We start from the raw sequence: 18385 nt of genomic DNA, 5'->3' as shown, positions 1-18385 counted from the left end.
TTCCTCTGGGCAATCCAGAGAGTCTGTCTGGACCATCCCTGCACTGTAACTGTTCCAGTTCTGCCTCGAACCTCCCACACCCTCCTTCCTTTCTTCCTATTCATCGACTGTGAAGGATTCCCACACACCCCTCATGTAAACTGTTCTCCCTTCTGCCATCTTGTAGGAGGTGCAGTAGCACTCAGGTCATTACATCCAAATTGAGCAAGAGTTTCTTTCCCCCAAGAACATATGTGGCTAGGATACCATGGACTTTTATTGTATACGTCTGAATATTTTAATATTTCAATGTGTTTCACTTCTATTTTAACTTGTATTGATGTAAATATGCTCTATGGTCCTGAAGAAATGCTATCTCATCTTTTACTGTGCGAGCCTCCATTTTAGGGGATCTCATCAGCCTTAGAGCAGTCCGTATGACCACTGACTGTTCTCTGAAAGCAGCCTGACTGGTGCGACTGTTCAGGCATATAACTTATGCCTGTGGGATGTGTTCATTCTATAAAAATCCTAAACCAGCAGTAGCAGAAACTCTCTCACTTTTTATTAAAGCGGTTAAAGGCTGCAGCAGTTCAAGAAGGCAGCTCACTACTACCTTCGCAAGGGCAAGATAATGTGTTTTACATGTCTGTGCAGCTACAGCAAGCCAGAGTTCTAGCTGATTCTACTATGAACATGACAATAAGCTCTCTGTAGCCTCTTTCACACCACCGATTCCATGTAGGTTAGCCACCTAATTTATTGGGTCCATTCCCAGTAATCATGCAGTGTGAAATATCCCAACCTGGCAGGACTCATTAAATTCAATCAGGCTCTAACATTTGGTGGGGGCAAGTGTCAGAGCCCGGCCAAGTTAACTCACTAATCGCCTTCTGGTGGTGTGAAAGCTCAACCTGCTTTCGCATTGTCACTACTGGAGGTGGGACCCCCCTCTTAAAATGCCAGATTGTTATGGTGCAGTGGGAAACGGTCCTGAGTTTTCCCACTTCCTAGGAAGGTTGGCAGTGTAAAAGGGGCTAAATCATTCAGTCTGTCAGGGACAGGCAATTAAATGCCTGCTCAGCCTACAAAGGTCACATCTCTTGGATGAATGAAACAGAAGTGGTTCAGTCTTAGATGAAAGGTGAAACATAAATATGTTCCCTTTCTCCAAAGCACATCAAAGCCTGTTGTACACAGGGTGTATAAATTTCATATTCATTTCATTAACTTCATACTATGTTCATCATCTCCCTTGTTTTATATCTTTAAGTTGTATGTGTTGTATATAAAAGCTGAAACTGCTCTTTTCAGTGGAAGTTTTCATTTATATAGCAACTTCCACAATCTTGTGTTCTAAAACATATCACAAGCAAAAGGTCCTTATCGAGTTGCAGCCTACATAATAATGAGGAAATTGTGCCCCAACATCAGAGATTGTGGCTTGATTACAGCAAGTGTTGATGAAGGATAAATACCAGTCATGATGGAGAAGAGCAGGTTTGCATTTCTTCTTCCCCACCCGAGCACTAACTCTACATCCTTGAACCCTTTCATCAACTCAGGCAGAACTGGTAGGAGGAAGGCCAAGTTCCCATTTGTCCTTTCCCTTGCCACTGCCTCAGTTTAAATCATTCAGCTTGATCTTGAACCCTTCAGTGGTCTGGCCCCACCCCTGTTAAAGTACTGTACTTCCAATTCCAAAACAATTTTCTCTCTGTCACTCTGCAGACCCTCGCCAGCATACTGATTTCTTTCTTTTCTCTCTCTCTCTCTCCCCTCTTTCTTTCCTCTAGACTAGATTGTCCACTGTGAAATTCTCCAGACATCTCTGCCAAATCCTCCATGAAAGTTGCCCCTTATCCCCTCGATCTTTTCTTTAGCCAAGAGGTCCCTGAACTGCCATGGAAAGTCTTAATTTTACACTAAAGGTATGAGGTAAATTCACATTGCTGAATGTTTTATTACCCAAATATCTTTGGCTTGGCTTCGCGGACGAAGATTTATGGAGGGGGTAAAAAGTCCACGTCAGCTGCAGGCTCGTTTGTGGCTGACAAGTCCGATGCGGGACAGGCAGACACGATTGCAGCGGTTGCAAGGGAAAATTGGTTGGTTGGGGTTGGGTGTTGGGTTTTTCCTCCTTTGCCTTTTGTCAGTGAGGTGGGCTCTGCGGTCTTCTTCAAAGGAGGTTGCTGCCCGCCAAACTGTGAGGCGCCAAGATGCACGGTTTGAGGCGTTATCAGCCCACTGGCGGTGGTCAATGTGGCAGGCACCAAGAGATTTCTTTAGGCAGTCCTTGTACCTTTTCTTTGGTGCACCTCTGTCACGGTGGCCAGTGGAGAGCTCGCCATATAATACGATCTTGGGAAGGCGATGGTCCTCCATTCTGGAGACGTGACCCATCCAGCGCAGCTGGATCTTCAGCAGCGTGGACTCGATGCTGTCGACCTCTGCCATCTCGAGTACTTCGACGTTAGGGGTGTAAGCGCTCCAATGGATGTTGAGGATGGAGCGGAGACAACGCTGGTGGAAGCGTTCTAGGAGCCGTAGGTGGTGCCGGTAGAGGACCCATGATTCGGAGCCGAACAGGAGTGTGGGTATGACAACGGCTCTGTATACGCTTATCTTTGTGAGGTTTTTCAATTGGTTGTTTTTCCAGACTCTTTTGTGTAGTCTTCCAAAGGCGCTATTTGCCTTGGCGAGTCTGTTGTCTATCTCATTGTCGATCCTTGCATCTGATGAAATGGTGCAGCCGAGATAGGTAAACTGGTTGACCGTTTTGAGTTTTGTGTGCCCGATGGAGATGTGGGGGGGCTGGTAGTCATGGTGGGGAGCTGGCTGATGGAGGACCTCAGTTTTCTTCAGGCTGACTTCCAGGCCAAACATTTTGGCAGTTTCCGCAAGGCAGGACGTCAAGCGCTGAAGAGCTGGCTCTGAATGGGCAACTAAAGTGGCATCGTCTGCAAAGAGTAGTTCACGGACAAGTTTCTCTTGTGTCTTGGTGTGAGCTTGCAGGCGCCTCAGATTGAAGAGACTGCCATCCGTGCGGTACCGGATGTAAACAGCGTCTTCATTGTTGGGGTCTTTCATGGCTTGGTTCAGCATCATGCTGAAGAAGATATACAATTGTCTTAAAAACAAAGTTCTTGAAACACAGGCAGTGCCTTGCGTCAATCTGTAGAAGGAAAAACAACAAATGATTTGACTAAAAATATTAAATCTATTTATCTTTCCACATATACTATCTGAGCTGTTGAATGTTTTCAGCATCTTGTTTCATTTCAGATTTCCATTGTCTGCATGTTCTTTTTCTCCTATGCAATTGAATTGACATCACCAAAGCCTTATTTCCTGATTCTTGGAAAATTTGTCTCTTTAAGGCATTTAAAGGATAGTTGGAGTAGGTGAAACAAGAAATCAGGATTTATAGTCAGGTCAATTAACCTCCTATGTGTAAGTTGCTGAATAACTCAGAATCTGGTGTAAAAGCAAAACAACAGCAACCTGGTCAAGATGGTGTCTGAGCATTGTTCACTCAAATTAAAACCTAGACAAACTGCTTGATTAACCTAGATGTATAAAGAATTCTTTCGCTATCACAAACTACCTGCTTGGACGTAAAAAATATTGTCCCCCGACGGCTGGTTAATTCAGGATGCCCTAACATTTTTTCTGACTCCAAAATTACCTTCCCCGCCATCAAAAACCTGCACTGGTTCAATTCATGTATCCGTTAAGTTCAGCTTTATTGTCACGTGTACTAAGGTGCATTGAGAAAGTTTGTTTTGTGAGCAAGTCACCAAGGTATCCCATGTATAGTACAGCAAATAAAACACAACAGAGCAAAGGCAACAGTATTTTACTGTTGTGAGATTCTTTCAGGGTCGTTGATGTGGCCAGGAGTTGTGGGCTCCACCCATCATCCAGAAGTCTCTGCCCAGCTCCTTAGTGTTACTACCATCAATGGAGAAGTTGTTGTTCTGGAATCAAGTCACTCGTCCCTTTATTTCCTTCTTTATCCTGGCTCATGATTGTTAGAGATGCTCTCTACTTTGGTGGTGTCATCTGGATTTGGAGTGTGCTTGTTTGCACGGAGATGGCTGGATAGAGAGTACTGTAGGGAGCTTAGGCCACATTTTTGTGGGGCCCCACGGTTGAGGATGTTTGGAAAAGAGATGCTGTCACCAATCCTCATTGATTGTGGCCTGCAGGACAGGAAGTCATCGATCCAATTGCAGAGTGGGTTACTGAGATCAAGGCCATGGAGTTTGGAGATGAGTATATTTGGCCTTATTGCATTGAAAGCAGAGCTATGGTCAATGATAATGTAGTATGATGTGGGTGCCCTTGTCCAGATGTTCCAGGGCTGAATTTTGGGCCAGGGAAATGACATTTGCTGTAGATCTGGTATAGACCTGCTGTGGTGGTAGGTGAATTGAAGTGGGTCGGGGAATTGAAGTGGGTCGGGGCTGATTGATGTCAGCTATGACTAACCTCTGCAGCAACTCATGATTATCGATATCAGAACCATTTAAACCTGCCACTATGCTTTTCAGCATGATGGTGGCATTCTTGAAGCTGGTGGGCAATATGAATAATGTCAACAGTTTGCTCACAATGAGCTTGCTCAGTTTTCTTGTGGAAGAGGTCACGTTGTGAGCAGCATTTATCACCCAGTTTTCATTTGTGGTAATTTAGGAAAGTTTTGGGAAAACTTGTTTTAAGTATAAAAGGCATTAATTTTGCCCCAAAATATGCCAGGCTGAGTGAGAGAGCACACATAGCAGCATGCAATGAGGAAGTTATTGCACAAGAAAAGTTACGTTGAGAATTTTTTAAAATCATTAAACTTAATTACAGAAGTCTTGATTCTTCATGACAGATTAATAACTTTGTGATCTGTACTTGTGCTTTGTCTTCAAAAGGGAATTACTATATATAAAGTATTAAGTTACAAACTATTTGATTCTTTTCACCTATAAATTAAGTGTTCATCATTAAAGCATGTGTTCACAGACACATTGCAGTTTGTAGTACTTGCACTCCAAGACATTTTCATTGTTACACTTCAAAAAATTGTCATAAGTTATTAAATACCTTGGGACATTCTGAAATCTTCATTAAGGTGCCACATAAATGCACTTTTCTTCCTCTCAGTCTTCCTTTGACCCCTCCCAACCCTCTCCAATACAATGAGATTGGCCATTAAAAGGCCCACCATATTCTTTGGGTATTTTTTAAGTGCCTAGCCTCAGATTTGATTAGTTCTTAATCCTGAGACCTCACAGGACACCAGCTCCCGATTCTGCAATCTGATTGATCGAAAGAACTCACCAGTCCTGAATTCACAGGGGCTGCAGAAGTCAGTGGAAACAGTTACCTCTGCCGAAGTTGATTGCTCACTTCACTGAGGTCACATATTGGAATACAAGCAAAGATTAGTCTTTGGTTCAATGTGTAACGAGTTAGTCAGATCTGTTTGACTGAAGTTAAATATTTTTCTTATTTCTGCCACGTCACCCATGTCTAGACAGTCCAATATTGAAAGGAAACCTTTTTTGAACTTAACCTATTATTATCTCGTGGAGCTCCGTGATGCCAGAAATATAATAATTTACCCTTTGGATTTAAAGTCTAATTTTATTTCTAGATATAAAATTAACTGCTTGGAAAATCCGTGTAGGTTGAGGTACTCCGGAAAGATAATTTTCCATAAATTGTTATTTCACTGAACTGTCATGTTAGTGACTAACTGTGGGTTCTGTCCTTTCACCTGCTGTGGAAAACGAACATAACCACTTATCCTGTGTACTTACTCCAGATCAAAGGAGGTTGGACAACGTTGAGCACACGTGTAATGAGTAAATATTCTTTAATCTTTAAGTCTACACTAAAAGCCTCCTAATTTGCTTCCTAATTTTACTTGTTATATTTTAATAAAAACTCAACCTTAATCTGGTATTTAAACTTGCAAGAATATAAAACCTGTCTGTGCAATAATGGATATCAGTAAGTTAGTAGGGGTGCTGAAGAGATTCAGCTGGATTTTGGCAGGACTGGGAGCTTTGAGTTACAGGGAGAAGCAAGATATTCCCTGTTGTGTAGGAGACTGAGGAGTGACCAACGAAGGTTGATAAAATTCATGAGGGGCATGGATGAAGTGAATGCTTAGTGTTTTTCCCAGGCTAAACAGTTATAAAACAGGAGGGCATAGGTTTAAGTTGAGAGATGAGAAATTTAAGTGGAACACAAAGGACCTTTTTCATTCAGGGGGTTGTCCATATCTGGAAAGAGCTGGCAGAGGAAGTTATAGAAGTCGGTACCATGAAAACATACAAAAGACTTTTGGACAGATCTATGCATTGCTAGGTTTAGATGATATGGACCAAATTGCAGGCAAATGAGATGAAGCCAGAATGCCACTCTGGTCAATATGCTAACATGCTAAATCTCCTTAGACCTCTGAGAAAGTGAGGCATTGGTGTGCCCACGATTACCCTGATGTGCTGGCCCCAGGAGAGGACCTCTGATATCTGGACACCCAGGAACTTGAAGGCACTAACCCTCTTTACCACTGCCCAATCAATGAAGACAGGTGTGTGGTCCCTTGGCCTCCCCTTCCTAAAGCACAGAGTATTGGAAACTCACAAATGTGAAGCTACTATTCAAGAAAGAAGGAAGGACATTGGAAAGGAGGAAATAGCATCACCTTTCAAATCACGAGAGTTGAGCAAATTTAACATGTTTTTGTATAAAGGAAATAATTTTTGACAAACTTTCTAGAATTTTTCAGAATATAACAAAATTGGTGGATAAAAAGGAAGAAGTAGATGTGATCTATTTGTAATTCTAGAAGGCCTTGATTAAGATGCTACTAAAAAATGACTGCACAAGAGAACGTGGGGTTTAGGTTAATATATTGTCCTTTTTAGGGGAGTGGCAACCTAACAGTAAGCAGAGTCGTTTATAGATTGGCAATCAATATCCAGTTTGGTGCAGGAGTTCAACCATTTGTGTAGATGACTAGGATGAAGGGAGCATGAGTGTGGTAGCCACTTTTCCACCTGTACTTGTGATGCAAAGATGGTTCAATTAGCAAGTTCTGAGGAGGATGGAGAGCCTGCAAATGTGGAGTGAGTGGTCAAGAATTTGGAAGATGGTGTATAATGTGGTAAATTATGAGTTCATCCACTTTAGAAAGAATTTTAAAATATAAATTAATTTAAAAGTGAGGCTGCAAAATGTTGTGGTCCAAAGGGATCTCGAGGCATTGTTGAAGCTGAGTGAATTTGTCATGAATTGCTTAATGGGGTAGCAGATTTAACAGGCTGAATGGTCTGTTCTTTCTCCTTTATGTACCTTCTATTGAGTAATGGAATAATGATGAATCTATCTAGACTTGGCAGCACGTTCCATCTGTTATTTATTTTTCAATATTTCATTGCAAAGGCTACTGCAAAACCCAGCAGGTCACCCACAATTTCATGCCATATAACCAAGTGATTGATTAATTCACATTGCTGCTGTTCAATTGTGAATGCTAATTATAGCTGAACAAAAAGAAGCTGGAAGTATTTGGTGGGTCAGGCAGCATCCATGGAGGGAAAAATGATCAGACGACAGTCTGTATCGTTGCAGGACTCTTTTCAAGACCTGAAATGTTGACTCCATTTCTCTCCATGGATATTATCTGACCTGCTGAGTCCCCTCTGGCTTCTCTTTGTTCACTCAAGATTCCAGCATCTGTGGTTTTTGTTTCTTCTGATGCGTTGAGCTAAAAATACTCCAATGTTGCATGATCTAGTGTAGAAATTCATCTGCATTAACTACATTGCTGTGGTGAATGTCTTCTTCTTTGGCTTGGCTTCACGGACGAAGATTTATGGAGGGGTAAAAAGTCCACGACAGCTGCAGGCTCGTTTGTGGCTGACAAGTCCGATGCGGGACAGGCAGACACGGTTGCAGCGGCTGCAGGGGAAAATTGGTTGGTTGGGGTTGGGTGTTGGGTTTTTCCTCCTTTGCCTTTTGTCAGTGAGGTGGGCTCTGCGGTCTTCTTCAAAGGAGGTTGCTGCCCGCAAACAGTTTGTGGTGAATGTAGTGAATGTTCTTTGAACACTGTTAAGTTTATTTGTTATTGAACTGTTCAAGAACATCTCGGGACTGACCAGTCTAATAAGTGCATCCTTTCCAGTGGAGGGATTGTTCCAGCAGCCAATGTCTGTAGACTTCTTAAACCAAGTAATAAACCAGAGTTGGTTCTGTCACATAGCTTTGGAACTATACACGCCAGTATCCTCGCCCTCTTTTTGTTGCCTTAGAAAATACCTTGAAAATGGACTTGCCTGTGGAGTTTTATGGACTGTTTCTAAAGACGGCCTAATGGACTTGTTGAAACTATCCTGCATTTGTATGTGCATCAAGCTATTTGTGTACCATGTGGAACCAAGGTGTTTGATTGAAGAGGAAAGCAGATTTAAAAATAGAACATCCCAGCATTACTTGTCATGTCCAAATGCATTTGTGGGGAGGAGTGTTGATGTCCTGTGTCCGTGACGTTTGCCTCCCTTCAATGGAGCATGGTTTGAATGACACCAACTAAAAGTTCAATTTCTACTCTTAAGAAACCAACATCTTGGCTGTCTCTCACAATTGATGATGGATACCTGTGTACACACACATCCATACACACCCACTCTGAAATGTGGTCATGATCACTTCAGAAAATAATTTCAAAACCGTGATTAACCTTGGAATAGATTACCATCTTGTCAAGGATAGATCCAAGACAATTCAGTATCCAGCCAAGGCCAATATATCAGGAAGGGATTTCATGACCAGAGATTCACTTTCACTATTGACATGCTAATGACTTGCTTTGAACTCTGCTTCTGAATTTGAGTGCATTTGAAAGTCAATTGAGAAGTTCAGAACCTGTGTTTCGGGTGTGTCTGTCCCAACATGACATGTTCAGAGCATGCAACAGAGTTTCATAAAAAGCCTCTTAAAAGCTATTTTGTATGCATTCTCAAAATCCTACCATAATGCCCTTTGACTTCCTTCAGAAGAGAGTTACAAGAATGCTACTGGGGCTGATGGCCTTGAATTATAAGGACAGGCTGGGGTATTCCTGGAGCATTGGAGGCTGAGGAGGGAACTTAGAAGTTTATAAAATCATGAGGGGTCATCGATAAGATAAATAGTCAAAATTTATTTTATTTTTTTTTGCAGGGGTAGGGAAATCTAAATCTGGAGGATATAGATTTAAGGTGGGAGGGGGGAAATTTAAAGGGACCTAGAGGCAACTTTATCACAGAGTGCTGGGTATATGGAATGATGTGTCCAATGAAGTAGTAGAGGCCGGTACAATTGTAACATTTAAGACATTTCGACAGGTACACAGACAGGAAAGATTAGAGGGATAACGCAAGCAAATGGAACTGGCTCAGGCAGACAACCTTGTTGGCAAGCGCAAGTTTGGCCGAGAGACCTGTTTCCATGCTGTAAAACTCTCTTATTCTAGAATGCATACCACTTCATGTATTTCCATCAGGGAGAAGAGTGGTTGTGTTACAGTACCAGCAGTAAGAGAGCAGAATCATTGATGTCTAGTTGTGAGTTTTGATCCCACCATGGCAGCTGGGGAATTTAAATTTGTGTATCAAATAAGCTGACAATTAAAATAAAAACATTTATATCATTAAGGGTAAATGTGGAAAAACAAATCTCTGGTCACTTCAGGAAAGGTCATCTGCCATCTTTGCCCCGTGTTTAAATTATATTTAGACATACAGCACATTAACAGGCCATTTCGACCCATGAGTCCGGGACACCCAATTTACACCCAATTATCCCACATCCCTAGTACGTTTCAAATGGTGGGAGGAAACTGGAGCCTCCGGGGAAATCCCATGCAGACATGGGAAAACATACAAACTCCATACAGACAGCACCAGATTCATTAAATAAAAAATTCCACTCCACCCTATCAAAGGCTTGACCAATGTTATCAATCTGAGGATATTATCAGACGCATTTCTATTTTTAATAAAACCTGTTTGATTTGTATGTATCAACTGAGGCAAGTCTATTCGCTAACACCTTCGGTATAATTTTATAATCTACATTTAATAAAGAAATAGGCCTATACAAAGACACTTTCAACGGGTCCCTATCTTTCTTAGGAATCACAGTAATTATAGTACTCGAACAAGATTCTGGTAAAAACTGCTCCTCAGTTACTTGCTGCAATACATCTCCAAATACAGAAGATAAATCTTCATAAAATTCAACTGAGAATCCATCGTCTCCTGGCAACTTTCCTTTCGGCATCTCCTGTATCGCCTCTTTAATCTCAAAATCTGTGAATGGACCTTCCAATTCTTTAACCTCCTCCTCCCCTAAAACAGGTAAATTTATTTAGATAAATAAGATTCAATGGGACCAGCGTCCAGCTTTCCCTCAGAAGTATATAATTTCTGGTAAAATGAATAAAACTGGTCATTAATTTCATGAGGTTTATAGGTAACTGTTGAATTTTTTTTTCACACCATTAATAATTCGAGATGTCTGTTCTGTTTTAAACTGCCATGCTAGTACCTTAGGAGCTCTCTCACCCAATTCACAATAACGTTGCTTAGATCGATAAACTAAACGCTCATACTGTTAAGTTTTATCTTCTGTAACATTTTTTCTGAAATTCCTTTTCCAACTCAGTAATTTGTTTCTCCAATGTTAAACTTTCTGTCACATATTGGTTTTTAACTTAATAATTATAGCTAATAATTTGCCCTCATAAATATGCTTTCAAAGCATCCCACAGTATAAAATTACTACGTACTGAATTAACATTCTCAGCCAGAAACAGAGCAATCTGCTCCTTAATAAAAGTAATAAATTCTGGTTTCTACAATAATATTCTATTGAACCTCCATCTATAAGACAATTGTACCACTTCTGGACTTACACAGGAGAAAAATAACATGGAATGGCCCGATATAACCCGACTTTTATATTCAACCTGTAGTGTTCTACCCTGTAAATGCACCGAAACCAAGAAAAAGTCTATTCTAGTAAATGAATCATGTCTAGATGAATGAAAAGTCTTTCTCTGTAGGGTTTACTCTCCTCGACCAAATTCAGATCTTTCATCAAAGCTCCTATTTGTGTTGCCACCTTTCATTTCCTTATACTTTTTGGAGATCTATCCAATAAAGGATCCAAAACACAGTTAAAATCTCCCCAACCAGAATATTATTATTGGCCTGATTAAGCAATAAAAAAAGTCTCTGACATGAAGCGTTCATCATCTACATTAGGTGCATAAACATTTAACAAAGTTCATGATTCAGCAAAAATGTTACAGTTAACCATCAAAACCCTCCCAGCATTTCCCTCAAACGATTCCAATTCAAACAGTAATTTCTTAAGAATTAAAATCGCAACACCCCTCGCCTTAGACTTAAAAGAAGAGGAGAACACATGACCAACCCACTCTCTCCAATTTCAAATGCTCTTTTTCGGTCAAGTGAGTTTCTTGCAAGAAAGGCAATATCAACTTTCATTTTTCTTATACAAGCCAAAACTCGTTGATGCTTAATTGGGTTATTAAAAGTTGCAAAATTCAAATTAGACATTTCTTAATCTAATAATATATTCCACTACTATAAAATAATGCTCCCCTTCTAATTCCCTTAATATTCTAATCCCTCCTATATAAAAACTCAAAAAAAAAAAAATCCCAAAACAAACTACTAAAAAGTAGTAGCCCCTAAAAATCTGGGTGTGGTAAAACCCACTAGTGGCAGGTGACTAAAGGTCTCGGTGTCATCCACCTGCCCAGTCAGACTTTCACAAAGTACTTAAACAAAAACAGTCAACCCAATGATTCCAGTTCCAGTGATTGTTCCAGGTCTTCAATATCAAGAAGACTTTGTCAATTCAACTTTTTTCCCCATTCTTTCCATGTTTTCCATTCTTCCCATTGCCATTTACCCTCCTCTTAGGTGGCAATAGTGGCGATCGTCCATTTCCTTGTAGATCTGGCAATTAATTAGCAAAGATTAATGTATCATGATCATTTTCAAAAAATTGAGATTGAAGATTCCCATTTAAAAAAACTTTCAATACTGCCGGATAACGAAAGGCAAATTTATATCCCTTTCGCCACAATACTTATTTAGCTGAATTAAATTCTCAGCGCCTTCTAATAATTTCTTGACTCAAATCTGCATTAAAAAAACCACTGTTATTTTGAACCATCATTGGAGTCTGGTTTTGCCGTGCCTTCTGCACCGCCATTCGCAATATAATTTCTCTATCCTGATATTTCAAACAGCGAATCAGAACTGCTTGTGGCGATTGTCCTGGAAACTGTTTCTTCCTTAATGCTCTTTGTGCCCGATCTAACTCCAGACCATCCAGAAAGAATACCTTGGCCAAGACCTCAGGAATAATTTCTTTTAAAACTTTACTGGATCAGAACCTTCTATATCTTCTGGGAGACCAACTATTACATTATTTCTTCGACTTTGATTTTCTAATGAATCAATCTTCTTCAATAATTCCTTCTTCTGAATCCCCCAAACCATGAAAGAATCCTCCACTTTTTCTCTATTACATTCCATTTGATTCTTACATTCAACAAAAGCTTCTTCAATCTTTTTTAAAATTGTACGGTATCCACTGATTTTGTGCATCTACTAACGTCACTTTTAACTACAGTAATATCTTGCTTCATAAAATGTTTGGCCTGGAAGTCAGCCTGAAGAAAACTGAGGCCCTCCATCAGCCAGCTCCCCACCATGACAACCAGCCCCCCTACATCTCCATCGGGCACACAAAACTCAAAACGGTCAACCAGTTTACCTATCTCGGCTGCACCATTTCATCAGATGCAAGGATCGACAACGAGATAGACAACAGACTCGCCAAGGCAAATAGCGCCTTTGGAAGACTACACAAAAGAGTCTGGAAAAACAACCAACTGAAAAACCTTACAAAGATAAGCGTATACAGAGCCGTTGTCATACCCACACTCCTGTTCGGCTCCGAATCATGGGTCCTCTACCGGCATCACCTATGGCTCCTAGAACGCTTCCATCAGCGTTGTCTCCGCTCCATCCTCAACATTCATTGGAGCACCTTCATCCCTAACATCGAAGTACTCGAGATGGCAGAGGCCGACAGCATCGAGTCCACGCTGCTGAAGATCCAGCTGCGCTGGGTGGGTCACGTCTCCAGAATGGAGGACCATCGCCTTCCCAAGATCGTGTTATATGGCGAGCTCTCCACTGGCCACCGTGACAGAGGTGCACCAAAGAAGAGGTACAAGGACTGCCTAAAGAAATCTCTTGGTGCCTGCCACATTGACCACCGCCGGTGGGCTGATATCGCCTCAAACTGTGCATCTTGGCGCCTCACAGTTCGGCGGGCAGCAACCTCCTTTGAAGAAGACTGCAGAGCCCACCTCACTGACAAAAGACAAAGGAGGAAAAACCCAACACCCAACCCCAACCAACCAATTTTCCCCTGCAACCGTGTCTGCCTGTCCCGCATTGGACTTGTCAGCCACAAACGAGCCTGCAGCTGACGTGGACATTTACCCCCTCCATAAATCTTCGTCCGCGAAGCCAAGCCAAAGAAGAAAAGTCATTTCTTCACACATAGTATTCATTTTAGTTTTCACTTCCATAAATCCTTGAGTCATCTGAGTAGACATCTGCATTAACATTTTTTCCATTTGATGAGCAATCCCTTCCAAGATTGTAAACACACAATCCAGTCCAGGTTCCATCACCTCCTTTTGAGGCCTACCTTCTCTGATGTCTGTCCCCATTTCTTCCTGTGTAAATTCCAATAAAGTTGAACTCTCTTCCACCTCAAACGCAGTAGGTCCTCTTCCGGTGCGGCTGTGAGTTTGGACCCCCGACAACAGGGTGCCGACCTCGTCAGCCCGCCATTGCTTGGGCTCGCCCACACCTTATCCAGTAATTCACAGACCTGCGATGCGCTGCGCATGACCGGCAGAACCACTAACCACGCAGGTGCGACTTCCGACACTACACTGCGTGCCCCCGAACCACCAGGCAATGTTGAGGGCTTGCGGGTCTGTCCTCGTTCAGCTGATCTGCCCGTGCGCCTGGACTCAGAACCGGCCGAGCTCGTCGCTGAATATGGGTTTAGTAATTCGGATGTGGATTATGTTCTGGAACTTTTTTTTTACATGCTGTCTGGTCTTGTACAACCGTTTTGGGAAGGAATTAGATTGGTTTTTGAAAATTTATTTAACATTAAATTGCCATTAGACCCATTGATTTTTTTTTTGGGATATATGGTTTCTTTGAAAGGGCTAGGGTTGGATAAATTTCAAATTGCTTTTGTACGTCTAGTGCTGTCTGTAGCATGAAAATGTGTAGCTAGTACTTGGAAAGATATTGTGGAGATTAATATGACACGCTGGCATAATGAATTGAGAATGTATTATGGAAAAAATTACATGTAATTTCCATGATAATTATTTGTTTTTTGTTAAAATGTGGTCTCCTTGTTTGGAGATTTTGGATTTAGTAATGCTTTGAAATATTCTTTGTATTAACTGTATTGTTTTTATATTTGGCTCCCCTGAAGGGAGCTGGCTGAAGGGGTGGGAGGGTGGGTGGGGTTTTTTATATATATATATATAAAATTTATTCTTTTCTTTATGTTTAACTGTATTAAAGTCTTTAAATAAAGTTTTTTTTAAAAAAGACAACACCAGATTCAAACCCCAGTCCCGATTGCTGGCACTGTAAAGGCATTGCACTAACTGCTATGCCAACCGTTCAGCCCCTGAGGTTGCTATGGCGACTTCAAATTCACCAACGTTGACTGAAAGTTTTCAATTTTTGGAGCAAATAGAAATAGATATTAAAAGCTAAACTTGTTGGTGATTATATGGATAAATAAATAAAAGAGACAGATGCCAGCTGCAGTGATGTACCTCAGAAGAAAACAGTTTCCAACTTCTCTGCGGAATTTACTAATGCATTATGTAGGCAGGAGCCAGGACAGTCGTTGAAGTCACGTGAGAGACTGCAGATGCTCGGATCTGGAGCAACAAACACACTGTTGGAGGAACTTGGTGAGTCGAGCAGCATCAGCGGGAGAAAAAGAAATGTTGATGTTTTGGGCTGAAACCCAAACCTCTCAGGATGAGAGGAGATAGCTGGCATAATGTAGACCAAGAGTGATGGGTTGGATGGGAGACAGTGAGGATTGGTGAACCCAGATGGGCTGAAGAATGACAAGCAGACCAGCAGTTGATTGACAGGTGCCAGACAACAGGACAGAGGGGTCAGGTGAAAGGTGAGTAACACAGGGTGGAATGAAGTGTTACAAGGTGCACTGGTAGCCTTTATCGTTGCATGTCACTCTGCTCCAGCTTGTACGATTCATCTTCCACCTGACCCCTTCACTTCTCTTGCCTCTGTGCATAGCACCTGCCAATCAACTGTCTCAATCAGATATCTTTCACGCCTACCAGATCATCATTCCCCATTAACCCCTGTCCAAGCCCTCCCACACTTTCCATATTGTATCAGCGATCTAGCCTCTACTCTCTCAGATCTGATGATGAGTTCTGGCTCAAAATGTTGACCATTCTTTCTGTCTCACTGATGGTGCTCAACTCACTTGAGTTCCTCCATTGATTGGTTGTTGCTCTAGTAGTTGTTGAATGTGTGTGCAAGTTTGCAAATGATGTATGAGCTATGTGTGTGTATCTCACTTTGTACTTCCTGTATTCTCATAGGGCAAGGTGTCAACCCTAAACTTTCAGGCTTGATGGGACTTCATGGACCTCAGGAGAAGCAGCCCTTCCTAGTGGTCTTCTTCAAAGTCAGCAAGATGCACATTCGAACAGCCCGATCTGCGAGTAAGCGCAGGAACCAAGGACGCGGCAAATCTACATCCGTTCAACAGTCACCCAGGGCAACGAGCTTAACTGGTAAATGGGAGAGGCTATGGGTATAAGATTTCAGTGTTTGGTTTTCCACTTATTAGGGGAGGAATGATTTAGTTTGATGGGATAAATGGAGCTGCTGCTTAGCCAAAGTTTTCACGATGAGAAAAGGGCATCTGAGAAGAATATGGTGATGAATTGCTGCAGGTACAAAAGGACTGGTGGAATGGAAAGTCAACATTTAATGCAGAGAAGAGCGAAGTGATGCCCTTTACTATGAAGAATGAGACTAGGGGACATAATCATATTGCACAATGGGTGCAGGATCAGGGGAACCAGAGCTATATGTTCATAGTTTATTAAAAGTGGCAGGACAGATTGGAAAAAAAGTTTTATATCACATACTTATATTGATTTATTGTATTTAAGACTAGCTCCAATGGCTAAGATTAAAAAAGATGGGGCGCGTGATCTTAGCATAACATTTTCAGTTGAGGATTGGAATTTCACTCTTAGTTTGATCATTGTTTCTTCACTTTGTGTAAGGCACGGTTTATTACAATTTAAGGTGATACATAGAATACACGACTAAACTCAAATTATCCTGTTTCTTTGCAAATTTTGATCGATTTTGTGAAAAATTTAAAATGCGTTTTGGATATGTCTTAGGAGGACATTGGTAGAATATTTTTCATTCTTTATCAACTATTTTTAAGATTAAAATTAAGATTGATCCAAGCCCTTTAATTGCCCTCAAGAAAAAGTTTTAGCTTTTAGCACGTTGATAGCCAGACGAACAGTTTTAACGAAAGAGAAAGATGAACTCTCAGTGACTCATGCACAGTGGCTACATGATGTAATTTATTTAATAATGTATTTAAGTTTAGAGAAAATTGGGTATAATATTAAAGATAAAAAGTTTCAGTTTGAAAAGGTTTGGGCCCCATTTATATAGAATAGTGTCATAATTGTCAGTTTTAGGTGAAAAGGGTCCTCCAGGCTGGTGCGTCCGTCTTCTGGGGGCTGCAACTTGATCCATCCTTGAATTTCTCTGTAATCTTGACGAGAGGGAGGGGTTAGATTAGTATCAGTTTTCTTTTGGATAAATGGATTTATGGGATTTAATTATGATAATCCTAGATGATAGCTCTTTTTTAAGATACTATCTTAAGGTGTAATGAGGTTTGTTATAATATTTAACTGATTTTTATATATAATGATTTTAACAAACAATCACATTTCATAATTAGAGATGAAATTTAAAATCTGTGGTATTGTGCATTTACTTTAATTGTATGCGAGCTCTCCACTGGCCACCGTGACAGAGGTGCACCAAAGAAAAGGTACAAGGACTGCCTAAAGAAATCTCTTGGTGCCTGCCACATTGACCACCGCCAGTGGGCTGATAACGCCTCAAACCGTGCATCTTGGCGCCTCACAGTTTGGCGGGCAGCAGCCTCCTTTGAAGAAGACCGCAGAGCCCACCTCACTGACAAAAGGCAAAGGAGGAAAAACCCAACACCCAACCCCAACCAACCAATTTTCCCTTGCAACCGCTGCAATCGTGTCTGCCTGTCCCGCATCGGACTGGTCAGCCACAAACGAGCCTGCAGCTGACGTGGACTTTTTTACCCCCTCCATAAATCTTCGTCCGCGAAGCCAAGCCAAAGATGCTATGTATATTATCATCTTCTTTGGCTTGGCTTCGCGGACGAAGATTTATAGAGGGGGTAAATGTCGACGTCAGCTGCAGGCTCGTTTGTGGCTGACAAGTCCGATGCGGGACAGGCAGACACGGTTGCAGCGGTTTCAGGGGAAAATTGGTTGGTTGGGGTTGGGTGTTGGGTTTTTCCTCCTTTGTCTTTTGTCAGTGAGGTGGGCTCTGCAGTCTTCTTCAAAGGAGGTTGCTGCCCGCCGAACTGTGAGGCGCCAAGATGCACGGTTTGAGGCGATATCAGCCCACTGGCGGTGGTCAATGTGGCAGGCACCAAGAGATTTCTTTAGGCAGTCCTTGTACCTCTTCTTTGGTGCACCTCTGTCACGGTGGCCAGTGGAGAGCTCGCCATATAACACGATCTTGGGAAGGCGAGGTCCTCCATTCTGGAGACGTGACCCACCCAACGCAGCTGGATCTTCAGCAGCGTGGACTCGATGCGGTCGGCCTCTGCCATCTCGAGTACTTCGATGTTAGGGATGAAGGCGCTCCAATGAATGTTGAGGATGGAGCGGAGACAACGCTGGTGGAAGCGTTCTAGGAGCCGTAGGTGATGCCGGTAGAGGACCCATGATTCGGAACCGAACAGGAGTGTGGGTATGACAACGGCTCTGTATACACTTATCTTTGTGGAGGATTTTCAGTTGGTTGTTTTTCCAGACTCTTTTGTGTAGTCTTCCAAAGGCGCTATTTGCCTTGGCGAGTCTGTTGTCTATCTCGTTGTCGATCCTTGCATCTGATGAAATGGTGCAGCC

General features: G+C 41.9%; 1 protein-coding gene across 4 annotated transcripts in view; it reads left to right on the top strand.

The window, feature by feature from the left end:
• Positions 1-18385, top strand: part of bmp6 (bone morphogenetic protein 6) — a 147930-nt gene that overhangs the window by 63462 nt on the left and 66083 nt on the right. For all 4 annotated transcript variants that reach the window (XM_069920858.1, XM_069920857.1, XM_069920860.1 and 1 more), the window contains exon 4: positions 15767-15961. In XM_069920858.1, the coding sequence (XP_069776959.1) occupies positions 15767-15961 (195 nt within the window). The remainder of the gene's footprint in view (positions 1-15766; positions 15962-18385) is intronic.

The sequence above is a fragment of the Narcine bancroftii genome, chromosome 2 (assembly GCF_036971445.1).
Source record: "Narcine bancroftii isolate sNarBan1 chromosome 2, sNarBan1.hap1, whole genome shotgun sequence".
Taxonomy (NCBI): domain Eukaryota; kingdom Metazoa; phylum Chordata; class Chondrichthyes; order Torpediniformes; family Narcinidae; genus Narcine; species Narcine bancroftii.
Note: the sequence above shows the minus strand (reverse complement) of the source record. Positions and strands in the feature narration are given on the sequence as shown.